This window comes from Carassius gibelio, chromosome A25, assembly GCF_023724105.1.
Source record: "Carassius gibelio isolate Cgi1373 ecotype wild population from Czech Republic chromosome A25, carGib1.2-hapl.c, whole genome shotgun sequence".
Lineage (NCBI taxonomy): Eukaryota > Metazoa > Chordata > Actinopteri > Cypriniformes > Cyprinidae > Carassius > Carassius gibelio.
The window spans coordinates 10,259,363-10,275,980 of NC_068395.1; the positions used below are offsets into that span (position 1 = coordinate 10,259,363).

Sequence of the window (16,618 nt, forward strand, 5' to 3'; positions counted from 1 at the left end):
TGTCTGTCAAACATTGTTCTGTTTTAGTAACCCAATACAGGAACAGGCTCAACCAATAGTGTGAGTTTGGGGCGGGGCTATATGTTTGTTCAAACAATGTCAGATGAGAAGTGTTCAGAAATGTGAATAAAAACAGTCACTGGTTCTGCAATTTTGTTTGGTGGCACTAGCGGCGAAGAAATTAAACATTTCAGCTTTAACGCTTCTGAAAAATAAATAAATAAAATCACCAAAATCACTCAAGCTGACAAGCAGAAAGTTTTTTAAAGTTCCAAATGTTACCGAGCCTGTATTTTCAGATGACTCATGTGCAAATTGTAAAACCAAAATGAAGTCACTGCAGTAAACACATTTTGGTATTCTGTTTTTAAAGATGGATTTTAAGTGAGCGTTACAGTAAATGGCGGCAAAATTAATCTAAATGTAAAAACAGAAGAAATGAGCATGCATTCATTTTCAATATTAACCTTACTGATTTGTAATTTTTTTAAAACCTATTTGTCCTGATTGATGGTTTTATGAGTCAAAAAATCCCTGTGAAAGTTATTGTCTTATGTAAAGGGTTTTGAAATGTCCAGTTAAGTATATTTCCCCATTTGCAACAACTTAAATCACTTTGAAAAACTCAAAATAAGTTATATCTATCTGTATTACATTATTTGTACAAGTTTTCCAGTAATCACCAAGTGCATTAGAAGGACAACTCCATAAATGATTCATAACTTGTACTCGAGACCTGGTTTACATTAATGATGTTTTTGAAGAATGAAAATCAAATATTTCCATACAATTATGCTTCAATTCCTTGTGCCAAAAGCTACTCTGTGAGGCATATTGAGAGCATTGGAAAAATCTTTATTTTTATTGCAGAGGTTCAGATCACAAGCCAGCCTGCTTGCCCTTAAGACGGGCAATTCAAACAGCGCTTCATCCTCAGCAAATTTGTACCATAAAGACTACCCCATCTGAACAAGCAAACCAAACACTAGATTCATGATACAACAAACTTAAAAGTGCTGTTAAATCAACAGTAGGGTTGCATTTCCTAAGCTGTGGTTTAATAAAATGGACCTCCCAGTCTGAATGATGAAATGCGGTTTTGTACCAAAGGACATGTGGTGTTCAGTGTTCACATAATCACACTCCAATCATAATATTAATGCAATCATAACATAAATATATTACAACTTGGAGGTTACTGGTGCAAAACTCAAACTTTTCTGCTTTATATTTTGGCTGTTTTGCCTTTATATTATTTGACAGTTTAGACAGGAATTGTAATGGAAATATGGAATGGTAATATGACATGGTGCAGGTCAAATTCAAACCCAAACTACCTCAGCACATGCAAAAACCAGTATGTCACAGCTCCAACTAAAACTACTGCATATTTTTCATAAGCCCATGCACATTTCCACTGTACGCATTACCATGACTCTTCAAGAGCGTGGTGTGTCACACACACAAACCAGGTAATCTTTTTTTTTTTTGTGAAAAGTGGGGACATCCCATAGGCGTAATGGTTTTTATACTGTACAAACTGTATATTCTATCACCCTACACCAACCCTACACCTAACCCTCACAGGAAACTTTGTGCATTTTTATTTCCTCAAAACAAAAAAAACTCATTCTGTATGATTCATAAGCATTTTGAAAAATGGGGACATGGGTTATGTCCTCATAAGTCACCCTCTCCTTGTAAAACCTGTGTCATACCCATATCATTATAAAAAAGTTGTGTCCTGATATGTCACAAACACACACACACACACACACACACACACACACACACACACACACACACACACACACACACACACACACACACACACACACACACACACACACACACATACACATACACACACAGTCATTGCTAATTGTTGCTATAGTTGACCATAGTGTACTTACTGTCTGAATAAAACTCTTCGAAAGGCTTGGAAAAACAACAAAACACTTTATCATCATTACACAGTCCATTTGTTAGCACGTTTCACAGCCCAATCTTGGATGCGATGTAACCATAATGTCTAAAACACAACTGTTGTCATGGTGTCTCCCCATCTGCAATGTAACAAGCCAATGTCAGATGAACATTTGCAGTTTCACTGGCCTGACATTATGCTCTCTCACTGTAATCTTCTAAGGATAATACTCTATTTATACTATTCAGCCATTCCCAGAGGAACATTTTACTATTTAAAGTATGCACTTTCAGAGTTCAGGTCATAAACTCAGCATGTTTACATTTAAATTCACTTTAAAGTGTGCATGAAATTAAAATGTATCTCTTTTCTAAATGCATGTTATAAATCTTATTATAAAAAATTTGATTTGGCCCCAAATTGGAATCAAAATCGTAACCAGATTTACCACTGAAATGACACCGTTCTGTCTGGTGATGTACGCTGGTTTTCCAATCAGTTTGTCTGCTTAAACCCAGCTCTTTTTTCACATTCGACCTCAAGCTTGCATTCAGATCTGCCTCCGTCCAATCAACAATCGATGGATGGCACAAAGTCTCTTATATTTCTTTCAATCATCCGTGTCACTGGGATATAATATGTCACAATATGAAAGAAAAGCTGCCACTAAGTTCATTTTTTTTCACAACACAGCATTAATTATTTTTTTTAAATATCATGCAAGCACTTTAGTTTGACTGAAATATTATCAGTCCAGTTTTTGCAAAGTCAGACTTACAAACCTAGGACTGTAACTTGGGTTCATCCAACAACATGGCTTCAGTGCTGTGCACAAACTACTTTGAAATGTGTATTTATTCCTTTAATTTAATTAAAATAAGCATGCACTATAGCTTGACTACATACATTATGAACAAAATATTACAATTGACACAATTAGATGCAATTGAGACAATAAGCTATAGAATGAAAGTGTCTTAGATAATCTTAAAATTTAGATTGATTTGATAAAAAGTGCAAATTAAGACTTGACTTTTGATTGCAGACACATCTAAAATAGTTTGACACACTTTTTTAGATCTCTCTTGAGCAGATAAAGATAAATCAAATATCAAATAGTGGCTCTACTTCACTTATTGCTGTCTAGGAGAAAAACTTGAGGTACGAAGTTCTCATTTGCAAGCTTTCTTTCTTATGTGGAGAGAGAAAGCAAATGTGTGAGGGAGAAACTTGAAGAGTATGTTCCTGAATGGTACACCACCAAAAAAACAGCTCCCTGACCACTTAGTCTGGCAAGCAGCCATGAGGTCTGGAATCTGATGACTGCGCTCGACTAGACCTCACTGGTTTCTTCCCACTCGTTCAGCATCAATATTAACCCAGCTTTCCAGCTTTAATTCACCCAAACACTCTTTGCAGAATCATAATTTGATCATCTCCTTTTATTAGCTAGACATTTAGATCTAAATCAAACCATTCAGGCTAATCTAATAGCCATATGTGGTGATTCAGATTTTCAATGTTAAAACATCACTGGGTTTACTGTACAAAGAGGCTAACAAAGATTAAACCCAGACCAGAAAAAGAGAAGGTAAATGTGTAAAAACAGAAGGTTTCACCAGTGAAGCACATTGAATCTTTAGTTTGACCAGATAGTTAGAAAAAGTGCAACTTTTTGGACTAGTATGTTGACACTTGCAGTTATTATGAAGCTACATTTTTTTTCCTTGGTCGAGCTACAGTCTTCACATGTCTGTTCAAGTATACACATGACAAAATAACTCATTGAATATTTGAAGAATCAAAATTAGCACAACAGAGAGGCCAGCTGTAGTTTGATTAAGGTACAGGTTGTAGGACCTGCCACTAGAGGGCGCACTACCAAAACAATAACAATCGCGTGGTTTGATGACGCTAAGAAGGAGGGTGGAATGATGGGATTTGTTGTCTTCGTTAAATTATCAAATTAATTGATTGCGGTTTATTCAGATGATATGAAAACGATTACCACTTGTTCAACAAATATATACACTCGTGTACATTCAAGCACAATAATTGGGCATACATAGCAAACGCGAGTTCAACGATTTGCACAGGTAGATTACATACAAAGTCAATGCAAAGACGCGATCAGACTATGGATCAGACAAGTCCTCACGCGGGTCTAGAGTTGCAATGCCCCACGTTTGGCATGTATGCCCCATAACACTAATTTTGTTGATCGTTATAATAGCATACGTTTTCTGTAAAGATACGAAACAAAACAACTCACCTATCGAGTAAAACACAAGCGAGATGTTAGATGCTAGTTGAAGTTTGTCGCGAAGCTCTCTCCATCTAAAAAAATCTAACACCGATATTGATCCTCGCTCTTTCTCTCCTCTTGTCCCAAACTCTTATTGTGTCGTTTGGTTGGCCCATATGCTTAAGTTTCCGGGAGCTGTACTTGTCGACAGAACCAGCGACAGATGGTAAACAGTAATTATGTTCCATAATTAAAGTAACACAATCCACCATAAAACATGCAAGAAGTAAATAAGGAATTGCTTGAAGCAAGCTAGTGGTTTGCTTGACGCTAGACACCACTTCCGCTGTTGTCATGTGGTTTCTACGTCAGTAAAGGCGGTAACAATGGGTAACTAACGTCACTGACAGGCGACTGCACTGTCCCGTGTCACTGTTTAGAATGGGAATTTTCCAGGGGGCAGGGTTTCATATTTTATTGAAGCATCCCTGGGCGCCGCCATTGGTTAGCGGACCCCCACCTGCTGTTAGCATTCCATTGACTCCCATTCATTTTGCCGTTGCTTTGACAGCGAATAACTTTACATTGGTCTATTCATTATTTCTAAAGAAACACAAAAATGTATAAAAGGCCCCATTACCTTGTATTTTACGTTATGGCCCCATAGAAGCAGTTTTTGTAAAAATAGGCTAACGATTGTGTCATAACCTGCGACTCTCTGTCGCACAGTAGAGAAATTACCGTATGGACAGGAGGAGAAGCTGGTAGGTCTATGAGGCTATCGGGGGGATGTGGAGGCATGAAGTCAAGGGAGAAGCCCAAAGAGAATCCATAAAAGCAACGGGACAAAATTATTATTATTGGGTGATTCAGATTTCTCTTGGCACAGCGATTAGAAGACTTACAATTGTCAGACAGGTTGCTCACGTGACATCTAAGTCATCAAGCTTAGTTTGAGTCTGCGCAGTACACTCGACCACCAGGAGGTGCGTGCTTCTAATTGACTTCACTTGTCCCCGTTGAATCAAATGGGGTCGCTGTGTCCATTTCTTTTACTGTCTATGGAATTTTCTCATGATTTAGCAAATAGTTGAAAACATTAAAGATATTGTTAGTAATCAGCTGGACAAAATACATAACACTAGCCTAGTGGTTTTGGGATATATTTCTGCAAATATCTTACAAATTGTACCTTTAACATGCAAACCTGCTTATCAAAACCAAGCTACAATCACATTTAGATCTGTTTGTCTGGCTTCACAAAAAAACAACAACAGCAAGTCAAACTATACCAGCCTGCTGGTCATACCCTATAGGAATAGATCTGCTCTGTTTGTTAGAGGCACAAGAGGTCAGGGAAATGAACACACTCTGCAATGATCCAAAGTGCTGGCTCAGCACAACGTTCCCATTCCCTCAACTGTGGAAATGTGGTTTTCTATTGAAGCACGCCAACCTCCTCAGCCGTCCTCCACCGCATCTCCCGCCGCTGAATAAACTCATCTTGAATACATTTATTTTCACTTTGATTGCACTATGAGGAGGCCGGACAGTGGCAGAAAGTCAATCCAGAACACAGCATCCGGCACCCAATGGATCTAAAGTAGCTTTTCTTAGTGTGTTGGTGGTCCTGGGTAGTCATGATGACTTATTTTCCAGAATAAGTAGATTTTGTTAGCTTTTCCACATAAAGACCAGGTCAAACCATATTGTGCTGGTGTTTTCTGTCCAAACTAAAATATATTGCTCTTTTGTTAATTGGTTGAGGTGATTTTTTTTAATATCATTCAATTAGCCATTAAATTAAACTTTTCTTGAAAACTGTATACAAGTTTTCAAATGCATATGAAACCAACGCGAGTACAATATTGTAGAGTATATTTCTAAGATTTGCTGCTAGATTTTTCCTGTACTGTCTTATACATTACAGACCCAATCATTATTGGTGTCTTTTATTATGAAACCAAATATAAAAAAGGGACCATGCACAAGTGAAGAGTGCAATGCCTTTAGTTTGAAAATTGTATACACCAAGACAACATGCCTCCACTACCCCTACGCACTGACCTAGACCCTGTTATTATACTGAACGCCTTACATTGTAGATGACTTGGTGACTGTTGGCTGTCAACAAGCTGCTCCATTAAGCTCACTTCCTCATGCTTGAATAACAACACAACATTGCTACAAGAGCTAGTAAGTTTCTATCATGATTCCAGACACCAACTGAATAGTCACACTTATTTAAGAAAACCAAGTACCATTCCAGACCTGATATAATGGTTTCAGTGAGAATTCAGACTTTGTTTGAGAAAGATATTCAGCATCCCCTGTTTATTTATGAAAAAAATGTGCTAACAAAGTTTGGCGACTATAACAATCACATGGTAATTTAGAACGGTTTGCCATAGGAATGCAACTAATGCTTCCAGAGATCACACCATGGATATTTGCAGTTAGATTGTATTCTGTTTCCAACCAAAACTGGGGTCATGTGTGTATTTAGGAAAAAATTTAAATGCGTGAACATAAATGCATTCGCTAAGGATGCATTGTTATTAGAATTCAGCCAAATAATTATCTCCATTGCCAATTTATTTATTTTTTGCTTTATCCACCACTGTTTAGAAAATGCATTCTCTAAGGATGCATTGTTATTAGAATTCAGGCAAATAATTATTTCGATTCCCAATATTAAAATGCTGAATTTAGGAATCACCATATATATATATATATATATATATATATATTTTTTTTTTTTTACATAATTGAAATATAGATGATGGCTTTAAGAGAAAGAGGAAACTTTCTTTCAATCTTTTTATTTGCTTGCTTGCTTGTTTTGTGCCTATTTTAGTTTTCCCCACCCCCATTTAATCCCTGTATGTATAATGTTTTGTGTTTATTTACAGCCACTAGTTATATTTATTGGCAATTGTCTACTTAACAGCAACAAAAGTCAGTGACTAAGAGACAAAAACAAGACAATCACAGGCCACAAGGGACAGTAATTCAAGCAGAAAAAAATGCTCCTGGAGCTTCAACAAGGCCTGGTTGCGTCTAGTGTATTAAAATCCCTTGTGAACACAGCCAGGTAATTGGAGGATGATGAACTTGGCTAATGCTGAATGTGGATGAGGGTAAGATGCTGTGCAGGGTGTCTGGAGGATCAAATGTGTACACACACTCAAGAAAATGTCCTTTCACACACATACACACACACTCAATGAGATTTAGACTGGAGTCCCCCCTCCCTCCTTCTCTACTCTAATCGCAGTGTTGTGGTTTTCTTGCTGTGGCTCTGTGGTTATTTTCTCCTCCCTCTCAGAAAACTCTGTCTCTCTCTCTCTTGGCTGTGTATATAAGTAAGCACTGGGTACACTTTTCAGCAGACAGAGAAAACTATGCTAGAGCACTGTAGATTTAGAGAGGTGTGTGTAGTGCATCATCAGCCATATGTGACTGAAGCAGCGGCGTGGGATCAACAGGTGAGTGACCTCTAATTACTGTGACTCAAAATTTTATATATACACACACACACTTCATATGACCCTGTTGACATCAGCACACATTTTCAAAACAAAGTGCATGACAAAAGTAGGCACATTCCATCTTCTTATAGCATTTTTTTTTTATTGTTGACTGTTGTTCTCAGTTGAGTATACTCTGTAATTCATTGTTTTCTTTCCTGCACAAACTTTGTTTCCGGACATCAGTGAATGTTTTTGAATGACTGTTACAGCATTGCAAAGTTTGATAAAAATGTGATATATATTTAAATGCGGTGTCTTGGAAATATAAAGCTATCAAAGATCAATGTTTGCCCTCTTTTGATAGGAAACTAGAGGCAAAGATGTTTACATGGGGTTTCAAAGACCTTTAAATACGGATGCACAATACTTGGGTACCATCTGGTTTTATCAGTCGATATTAGAGGTTTTAAAATGTATTGATATCAACATTGAATATTTAATCATGCTCAATTTCTCTATTTTTACATTTGCCGTCATTTAATGCTTATGTAAGGTAAATATTTTAAAACACTAACCGTTTAAAATCAGTGTTAAACCCAAATCTCAAAATGTCAGTTTTTCAAACAAAACATTATGGCTAAATTGAAAACAGTGTAAAATCGCACACATTTTAATATAGTAAAAATATATTTAATACAAAATAGATGTAAGAATTTGTAAATTTACACATACATTAAATACATTTTTTAGATAAAATTAGTATAGAGATGTTATCGGTTATCTGTCAAAATATGAAAATAATTGTCAACCAGAATTTTAATATTAATGCATTCTAAAGTGGATTTTCAACAGTGGGAAATTTTTATGGCAGTACCTCTCCGCAAAGGAAATCAAATTAAAAAAAACCTAATTAGCTCATTCCAAATACATGTTCCTCAAAGGGTTTAATTTAAAGTTTACTTTCAGGAAATGTGGCGTAGCACCATTGAGGTCTTTGAACAGTGGCTCTGTAAATATTTTGAAGTGATTTAATCAAGTGAGATTACACACTTCGGAATAAAAAGCTTTTCTTGGGTGACAGCCAATGATGCTGGAGAAATTGACTGCCTCTAATGTCAACGGAGCCCATGATCCCTGTGAAGGCCTCTTTTGGTATATGTTAAAAGCATAGTGTTGTTATACCATTTCATTGTCAGCATTACATAAAGGTAGCTGTAGAAGTTGCTTAGTGTTTTTAGCAGTGCCCAAAATACAACTCTTTGATCTTGAAGAGATCACTTATCCTTACCACCTAAGAGAAAACAAGCCATCTCAAACCAAAACATGCTCTCAGATTAAACTGACGTAGAACTCTGTTTGGGTTCCACTGTGATTAAGATTCTCTTTTTAAGGTTTTGTTTACCATTCAAGCATCAAACACAGCAATAATTAGACCTCTTATCTGTGATGTCGGTGTGTGATCTTTGGATTCCAGTGACTTTGATAAAAGATCAAATGGAAAATATCAGTAATGACAATGAAAGCTGGATGTCAAAGAATGTCATCTTATTTCATTTGAGGCAAACAAATGATTGAATTGAAACACTTGCCTCACGTCATCCTCAGAGCCACAAATATTAAACCCCACATCTTCTGAGGAGCCCTGAGGTTCCTTTATGGCGATTCAAGAAACCTTTCCGTCTCCTGTTGTAAATCTGGCTCAGTCATATTTATGTTTCCAATTTGGATCAAATTCACATTTGGATGGGACTGAATGACGTTGCATCGAAATCCAGGCATCAGGTATTATCCATGCCTTTTGTGGTTTCTCTGAAGTCGTCGCCTAAAAGTTTTCTATAAAAACTACTCTCACTAAGCCACGTCTCTTAATTATTGCCAGAGAGGGCTGAGGGTTTGAGGAAGCTCATAAATAAATAAATAAATATAAATGTAAAGGCACAATTACTTCAATTCTTCAGAAAAAGTGTTTTCACTGACAGCTAACCCTAAAGCTTTGTGGAAAGTTTTATTCATTCCCCCCACTTGAATTCTCTTGCATACTTAGACATAATCACATGTGGGATAGTTCCTCTTCTCCATTTTTAACAACCTCTGTCACAAGCCCGTTCTGGATTACAGTATTATAAGCAAAGCCTTTTATACATTATCAGTGTTTGAATGTATTCTATACACAAATGCCGTGAAGATCATCTGTAAAGCTTTCTGCAAGGCAGAGGTCTTATTATGCAGGAAGTGGTTTAATTCTTCCCCCTCATGGTACGGGCCAGGCGCCAGTCCTAGGGGAAAAAGGAGCTACAGCGCTCTCAGCCAGGCTCTTTCCACTCAATAACACAACCACCAATGGGCTCCACAGTTTGCCTTAATCCGCAACATTCCACAAAACATACCTAATATTTCAACCTCTGATTTAGCACATTAAGGCATTAATGACCTTCCAATACATGTGTTACTGCCATGGTTACTACTGAATGGTTCCATGCCTTATTCTACGACAAATCCGAAATTCCTGATTATCCAGTAATAGAGAACATCTTGTAACATTTTAAAACAAATTTGGACCACAATTTTCTAATTTTTCCCAATTCAAAACATAGTGATGAGTTTTTGGACTCTTGAGAGTATCTGACTTAAGACATCTACTTAAATTCACCTTGACACTAGCTGGTAAAAAGCATTGCATAGCTCAGAAAAGTGTTAGTTGTTAGAAAAGTATTTGTAGAGTATTTGTTTGCAGATGCCAGTTGGTTATATCTAATGCAACAAAATGCATACCCTTTACCTTGGTCTTGTCTTTTAATGCTCTAGCATGCAGATAGGGCATGTGGCGAGGACATCTATGATTATGGCTATGTGGGCGCCACACTGGTGAGAGTATGTGGCTGGATTTGGCCATTACTCTTGTGGTTAACTGCTGGTTTGACTGATGACTGCAACCCCCAAAGTAACATTTGACTCATAATCAAACCAAGCTGAAGAACAAAATGTTATGTTTATGCTTGACCTCTCCCTACTTTGCTCAGTTAACTTGGCTTAAGACTTTGTACAAAGGGCATCACATCCATCTTAAAGATGAAAACCTTAACCATGTAACACAATTTCTACTGAGTCTTGATTTATTTCTTCACTGTCTATACTGTATGTTCATTCAGTTTCAAAGTTTTCAGAATTTTCAGTTTTACAAGCTACTGCCAAATTTTACTATCGCTTTTTCCTTGCTAAGAACTCAGAATAAAATAAAAATTAGCTTTAACATGCATTTATGACAGCTTTTAAAGTCAACATGAAATTAGAAACTGATGTACATTCTTAATACTCAGTACTGCAAACAATTCAGTGCATGTTATTCTTAAGAAACAACATTTGTCCTAATAGGTTTTTCATAATTTAGTCTCTGAAAATACTTTTTCATTTAAATAATATGGGTTGCAGTGTCTACTGTTTAACAAATAGTTAATTAGGTATTATTTTGAATTGTATTCATGTTTGGCTCATTACTGGTATAAAATCCAAATCAATTCCCAATAAAAAAAATAAATAAAAAAAATCAGGTCCAGACTCCCATCCTTTATCTTGATTAATTGAATATCCCGTTTTACTCTGACTACAGCCACTACATTAATTAATTTGTTTACGAATGACATTTTATATTTACTTTAAACTATTGTTTAACTTAAGAGCAACCAGCTGCTAAATCAGCAGATCATGGATAACAAGTTCATGGTTTCAAGTTGTGCATGCACTGATAAAATATCTACCATGGATAGATATTGGATAAATAATGCTAAATGTAAATGTACCAGTTATTGTGCAAACACTATATAACCCTGTGTTCTACTTACCTTACTTCTTTGTTGTCCCTCACAGGATGATTGACAGTTGGTGGTGCTGAGTCACATAGCAGAATGCCCGGTGTGCCCCGTGGGGCCTTGCAACATCACACTGTGCCCGTAGCCTGTGCCATTATCTGTTCCTGGCTGTTGATCCTGGTCCATTCTGCCTTTTGCCAGAAACCTGCAAAGCTGCCTCTGGTGGGCCGCAAGCCTTTCCTGGCAGCCTGGAATGCTCCACTGGATATGTGTACGCTGAAGTACAATATCAATGTCAGCCTTGAACTTTTCCATATCAGCGGTAGTCCACGAGCCGTCCACACGGGCCAGAATGTCACCATCTTCTATGCCAACCGCCTGGGTTACTACCCTTTCTACAACGAGCAAGGGGTTCCCATCAATGGAGGCCTACCTCAGAACAGCAGCCTTGAAGCACATCTTCACAAAGCCCGAAAAGACATAGCACACTTCATCCCTTCTGAAGATTTCCGGGGCCTGGCTGTGATCGACTGGGAGTTCTGGCGGCCACAGTGGAATCGTAACTGGCACAAGAAAGAAATTTACAGACAGCGTTCACAAGAGCTGATTGCACAGGCCTACCTTAATGTGACCGAGGAACAGGTGGAAGAGCTGGCACGCTTGCGCTTCGAGAAGAGTGCCATGGAGTTCATGCAGGGCACGCTGAAGCTTGGTACACAAACTCGTCCACATGGACTCTGGGGTTTTTATCTCTACCCTGACTGTCACAATTACAATGTACATGCACACAACTACAGTGGCACATGCCCCCTACAGGAGAGCCATCGTAATGACCAGCTGTTCTGGTTGTGGAACAGCAGCACTGCCTTCTTCCCAGCCCTCGCTATACGCAAAGGCCACATGGACAGCATTCGCAACCTGCACTTCTCACAGAACAGGGTACTGGAGTCTCTGCGACTGGCCTCCCTTACCTCAATGCCCTATGAGCTGCCTACATTTGTATACACACGCTTGGGGTATAGAGATGAGGCCATGACTTTTCTGACCCAGGTAGGAACATATATTCAATCAGAAATCTAAATATAACAAGATGTACTTTGGGGAATCATGCACATGTCCCCAATACAATTTGCTTTCGACCTTCCCAAAGAAAAATCTCAGTTTGAATTTTCTATGTGTTAAATGTTCAAAAGCAAATAATGATAATAACGCTTACATAATTTTACATTGCTGGAGGGTCAACGTCCTGCAGAGTTTAGCCCCAACCAGCTCCAAAACACTTTCCTGGAAGTTTTCAGTGTGCCTGAAGACCTTGATTAGCTGGTTCAGGTGTGTTTAATTGGGGTTGGAGATAACTTCTGCAGGACTGTGGCCCTCCAGGAACAGGTGTACTTACACCCCTGTACTTTACACACAAACTGTGAGTCATAAAATCAAGAGCTCCCTCTTGTGGTCCAGAAACAAACACTTATAATAATAATTTCAGTAAAACTATTTAATGTTTTTTAAAAAAAAAAAAAAAAAAACTTTGTCAGTAAACAATATTTTAATGATACATATTTACATTAATTTTTTTTTTCTTTTCATTTGACAGAAGGACTTGATACATACAATAGGAGAAAGTGCTGCTTTGGGTGCTGCAGGATTCGTCATTTGGGGAGATCTTAACCTTACTTCTTCAAGGGTGAGATTTTTAACACCTGAAATATTTTGATATTTGTTCATAAGCGCACACACCGACACACACCGACACACACACACACACACACACACACACACGCACACACACACACACCTAAACCAGGTAATCAAGGTGTTCATGATGAATTGAAAATTGCAGGCAGGTGTATCGGAATAATAACAAAATATACAGCTAATTTTACAAGGAGATACATTGTAAAGTAGTGGTTCTAAGACTTTTGACTTGAAAGCCCCTATAGAGGTTAAGATAATTTAGACACTTGTGCTGTAATTATGACATATTGTAGCTGCTTGAAACAGTTCATTTTGTGATTCTAGAAGTTACAAGAACCATTTTTTTCAATAAAAACCCACTGGCTGAGAACCACTGTATTAAGGAGACCAACATATTTTGGGGTACATGGAATCAGAAAAATGATTGAAAACCCATTATAGATTTTTTTTTTCTGTAGCAAAATGACACCAGGTAAAATAATCATAATACTATGTAACATTCACATTGAGTTCTGGTTCAATACAGAGTGCATTACTAAACAAAGCAAAGTTTGCATTAAGCTTCCTGTAGTTTAATTCAACAATTTTCACTTACTGTAACTTCCTGTGTCCCCCCAGCACAACTGTTCCAAAGTGAAGGCTTTTCTGAACCATAGACTGGGTCAGTACATCACTAACGTTACGCAGGCAGCAGAAATTTGTAGCCACTTACTGTGTCAGAACAATGGCCGCTGTGTCCGTAGAGACCCACAGGCACCACACTACCTGCACCTGAGCCGCGGCAACTATCGGATCCTGTCTAATCGCAATGGCACCTTCACCGTGACCGTCCTCGATCAAACGAAGAACGAGCGCCAGATGCTGACTGACAGGTTCCGCTGTCACTGTTACCAGGGGTATGAAGGAGAGCGCTGTGATAGCATAGAGCCGGAGGAGACAGAGGAGGACAACATGATAAAAGAGGATGTAGAGGAGGAGAAAATGGAGGAATCAAAGGTCTACAAAGACATAAGAGATAGTGCTGTGCCTTTACAAAACGCCTTCATCCTGACTGCTCTTCTACTCTTGTTGAACTTCAGTTCTATTTAGAGGTGAAGTGTGTATTTTCTGCAACACTAACATCAGATGGAACTGCCAAAAAACAACAATAATCATTTTCAAACAGATTTCCCAAACATCTTCCTGTTTTTATTGGTTGAAAAAACAGATAGCTCCGCCCCAAACTCATAATTTGTTAAGCCACTGTTGGCAATGGCTGATAAATATGTATGAGAATTAGATTTAAAGATACCAAATAACTAATCCTTTAAAATTTTTATTTTTGCACAATATTTACTAAATTAGAAATTATTAGTTTTAAAATGAATCAATATGAAAAAATTTGAACAGGATAGAAAATTATTGTAATACTCGGTTTAAAATTTCTGCATACTATATTCCTTGAACTGTTACACAAAGTCAGTAAACAGAGAACACAGAGAACAGGAGTTAGCACTTTCAAAATAAAAGTCCTTCAGACAGACTTCTGACACTTACCGACCAACCAGAAAAATTCTAATCTCACATTAGAAAAATGACACACTTCACCTTTAATGAAAAGTGGATAAAGAGCCACTTTGATGGCACATCATCAATCAGTCATTTTTTTTTATTTTATGATTTGCATAAAATGAAGAATGAAGATTGTAACAATGGTACAACGGTGCTGTATGCTAATGCAGATTAGATGTAAGGCTTGTTTGCACAATCTTCAGTCAGTTCTGAATGAATGCTCGATGATTGTTAACTTGTCATTTAATTTTTTTTCTGACAGGAAAGGTTAAATCTATGCATTCTGTTTTCACAAAGCACTGACACCCAGATGCTTCCTGTGAAGTATATTAGCAAGCTTATCACTTAAACCTATACTTGCTATCAGAGCACTTCAAAGTCAGGGAGCGCTGGGTATTCAAAATTTACCTAAATGAGGTAAGATCCACTTATTATATACACATGTCAAGCTATAAAATCTAAACTGGCCAAATGTTGTATTTGTCGAAATAGCTAAATACCAAGTAGCTAAACTTAAAAGAATTAGACTATATCAAATAATCATTATCTGAAGTGACTTGTGCTAGAGGGTGAAAATAATTCTTAGCCTAATGGTTTAAATCATAAAATATTATTGGCCTCAGTTTATAATATTCTCAAAAAAGGGAAAACGGATATAATACACAAAACATGTTCAGATGTTAATGTTGTCATCTTATTGAACATTGTATAAAGTACATTAGTAAAATACATTATACCATGCCATTCAAATGTATAAAATACAGTACAAATGCCAGCATGACAAGTTTGTCATTATACCATTTTAAACAATTAATCATTATATCTTTCATCATATTTTAAGCTTTTATCAAAATTGCACACTAGAATAAATCATTATAATCATTATATTAATGATGAGAAAACTCAGAGGACACAACCAGAATCGAAGCTAGTTGAACTTCTATAAAATACAAAATAGTTCATTTTATTGTTTTTCCCCCAAACTCCTGAAATGTGTGTTAAACCAAAGATTATGAAGATGTATGTTTACACGTGTAAGTTTGCATTTGCTAAACTACAGAATGCTGTGATGTGTCAAAAGTCATTACGATTGTACGTTTAACGGTGTCTTTTTTTGTTCTTGATTGAATGAAGCCAGAATGATTGATACTGAAAACAAAGAAAGGTAATATACCTCAACATCTTTCAGTACATTGAATACTTTTAATTAGCAGATTCTGCGATTTGTTAGAAATTGTAATAGAGGTCTACAGATTTCAGGTTGAAGGATAATCAGACCATGTTTTAATGCTATTTTCTGACCCGTTTGGACTCAATATGCAAATTTTTCTAAAATGCAGCATTTTGTAGCATGTAGACAGTAGTTCGTATGTGACACTATTATCAGAGCCAGCATTATTGATCAGTGTATTTTTACCTCAGTGCTGAAGTACTCCAAATATATTTCCAAAGGTTTATTTTTTATTCATCTCAAAATCAGTTGTTTAAGCAATGTGTAATTCATTACTTGATTTTTATTTTATTTTATATACATTAAGCAATACCATTAATTAAATACTCAATGAAGACAAATGTTGCTTGACTCACGATGCACTGCAAATAAAGGATTGTAACCTGGTCTTGATTCTCATTGTCAGAATTGTCTTGAAATGTATTTTACAGGAAAGATTATGAAAACCCTTTGTGTCTTAACCCAGATTTCTTCAACAATTTGATTGCCCAGAAATGCACTATACAAATGTAAGGAATTAATTAAATTAATTAATTGTCGAGCCTCCCTCTTTGGATTATTGTGGTCACATTACCCAACTTCTGTTGAACTTCAACTGGCAGACAGTTGGCATCATATTTTCCTGCAAAACATCCCAATAACCTTGGGAATTCATTTTGCCATCAATTATAGCAAGCTGTCTGGGCCCTG

General features: G+C 37.0%; 1 protein-coding gene across 1 annotated transcript; it reads left to right on the top strand.

The window, feature by feature from the left end:
- Positions 1 to 7,548: 7,548 nt before the first annotated feature.
- LOC127946796 (hyaluronidase-4-like) lies at positions 7,549 to 16,321 on the top strand. The gene is made up of 4 exons (XM_052543560.1): positions 7,549 to 7,660; positions 11,510 to 12,501; positions 13,046 to 13,135; positions 13,765 to 16,321. Exons 2-4 carry the CDS (start codon positions 11,548 to 11,550, stop codon positions 14,233 to 14,235), a joined length of 1,515 nt encoding a protein of 504 aa, XP_052399520.1. The 5' UTR covers positions 7,549 to 7,660; positions 11,510 to 11,547; the 3' UTR covers positions 14,236 to 16,321.
- Positions 16,322 to 16,618: the final 297 nt, after the last annotated feature.

What these genes read in the sequence shown, in the direction of transcription:
- LOC127946796 (XM_052543560.1), top strand. Translation starts at nt 11,548, where the DNA reads ATGCCCGGTGTGCCCCGTGGGGCCTTGCAACATCACACTGTGCCCGTA. An exon ending in CCATGACTTTTCTGACCCAG is followed by an intron (nt 12,502 to 13,045) that starts GTAGGAACATAT and finishes TTCATTTGACAG; the next exon opens with AAGGACTTGATACATACAAT. An exon ending in TTAACCTTACTTCTTCAAGG is followed by an intron (nt 13,136 to 13,764) that starts GTGAGATTTTTA and finishes GTGTCCCCCCAG; the next exon opens with CACAACTGTTCCAAAGTGAA.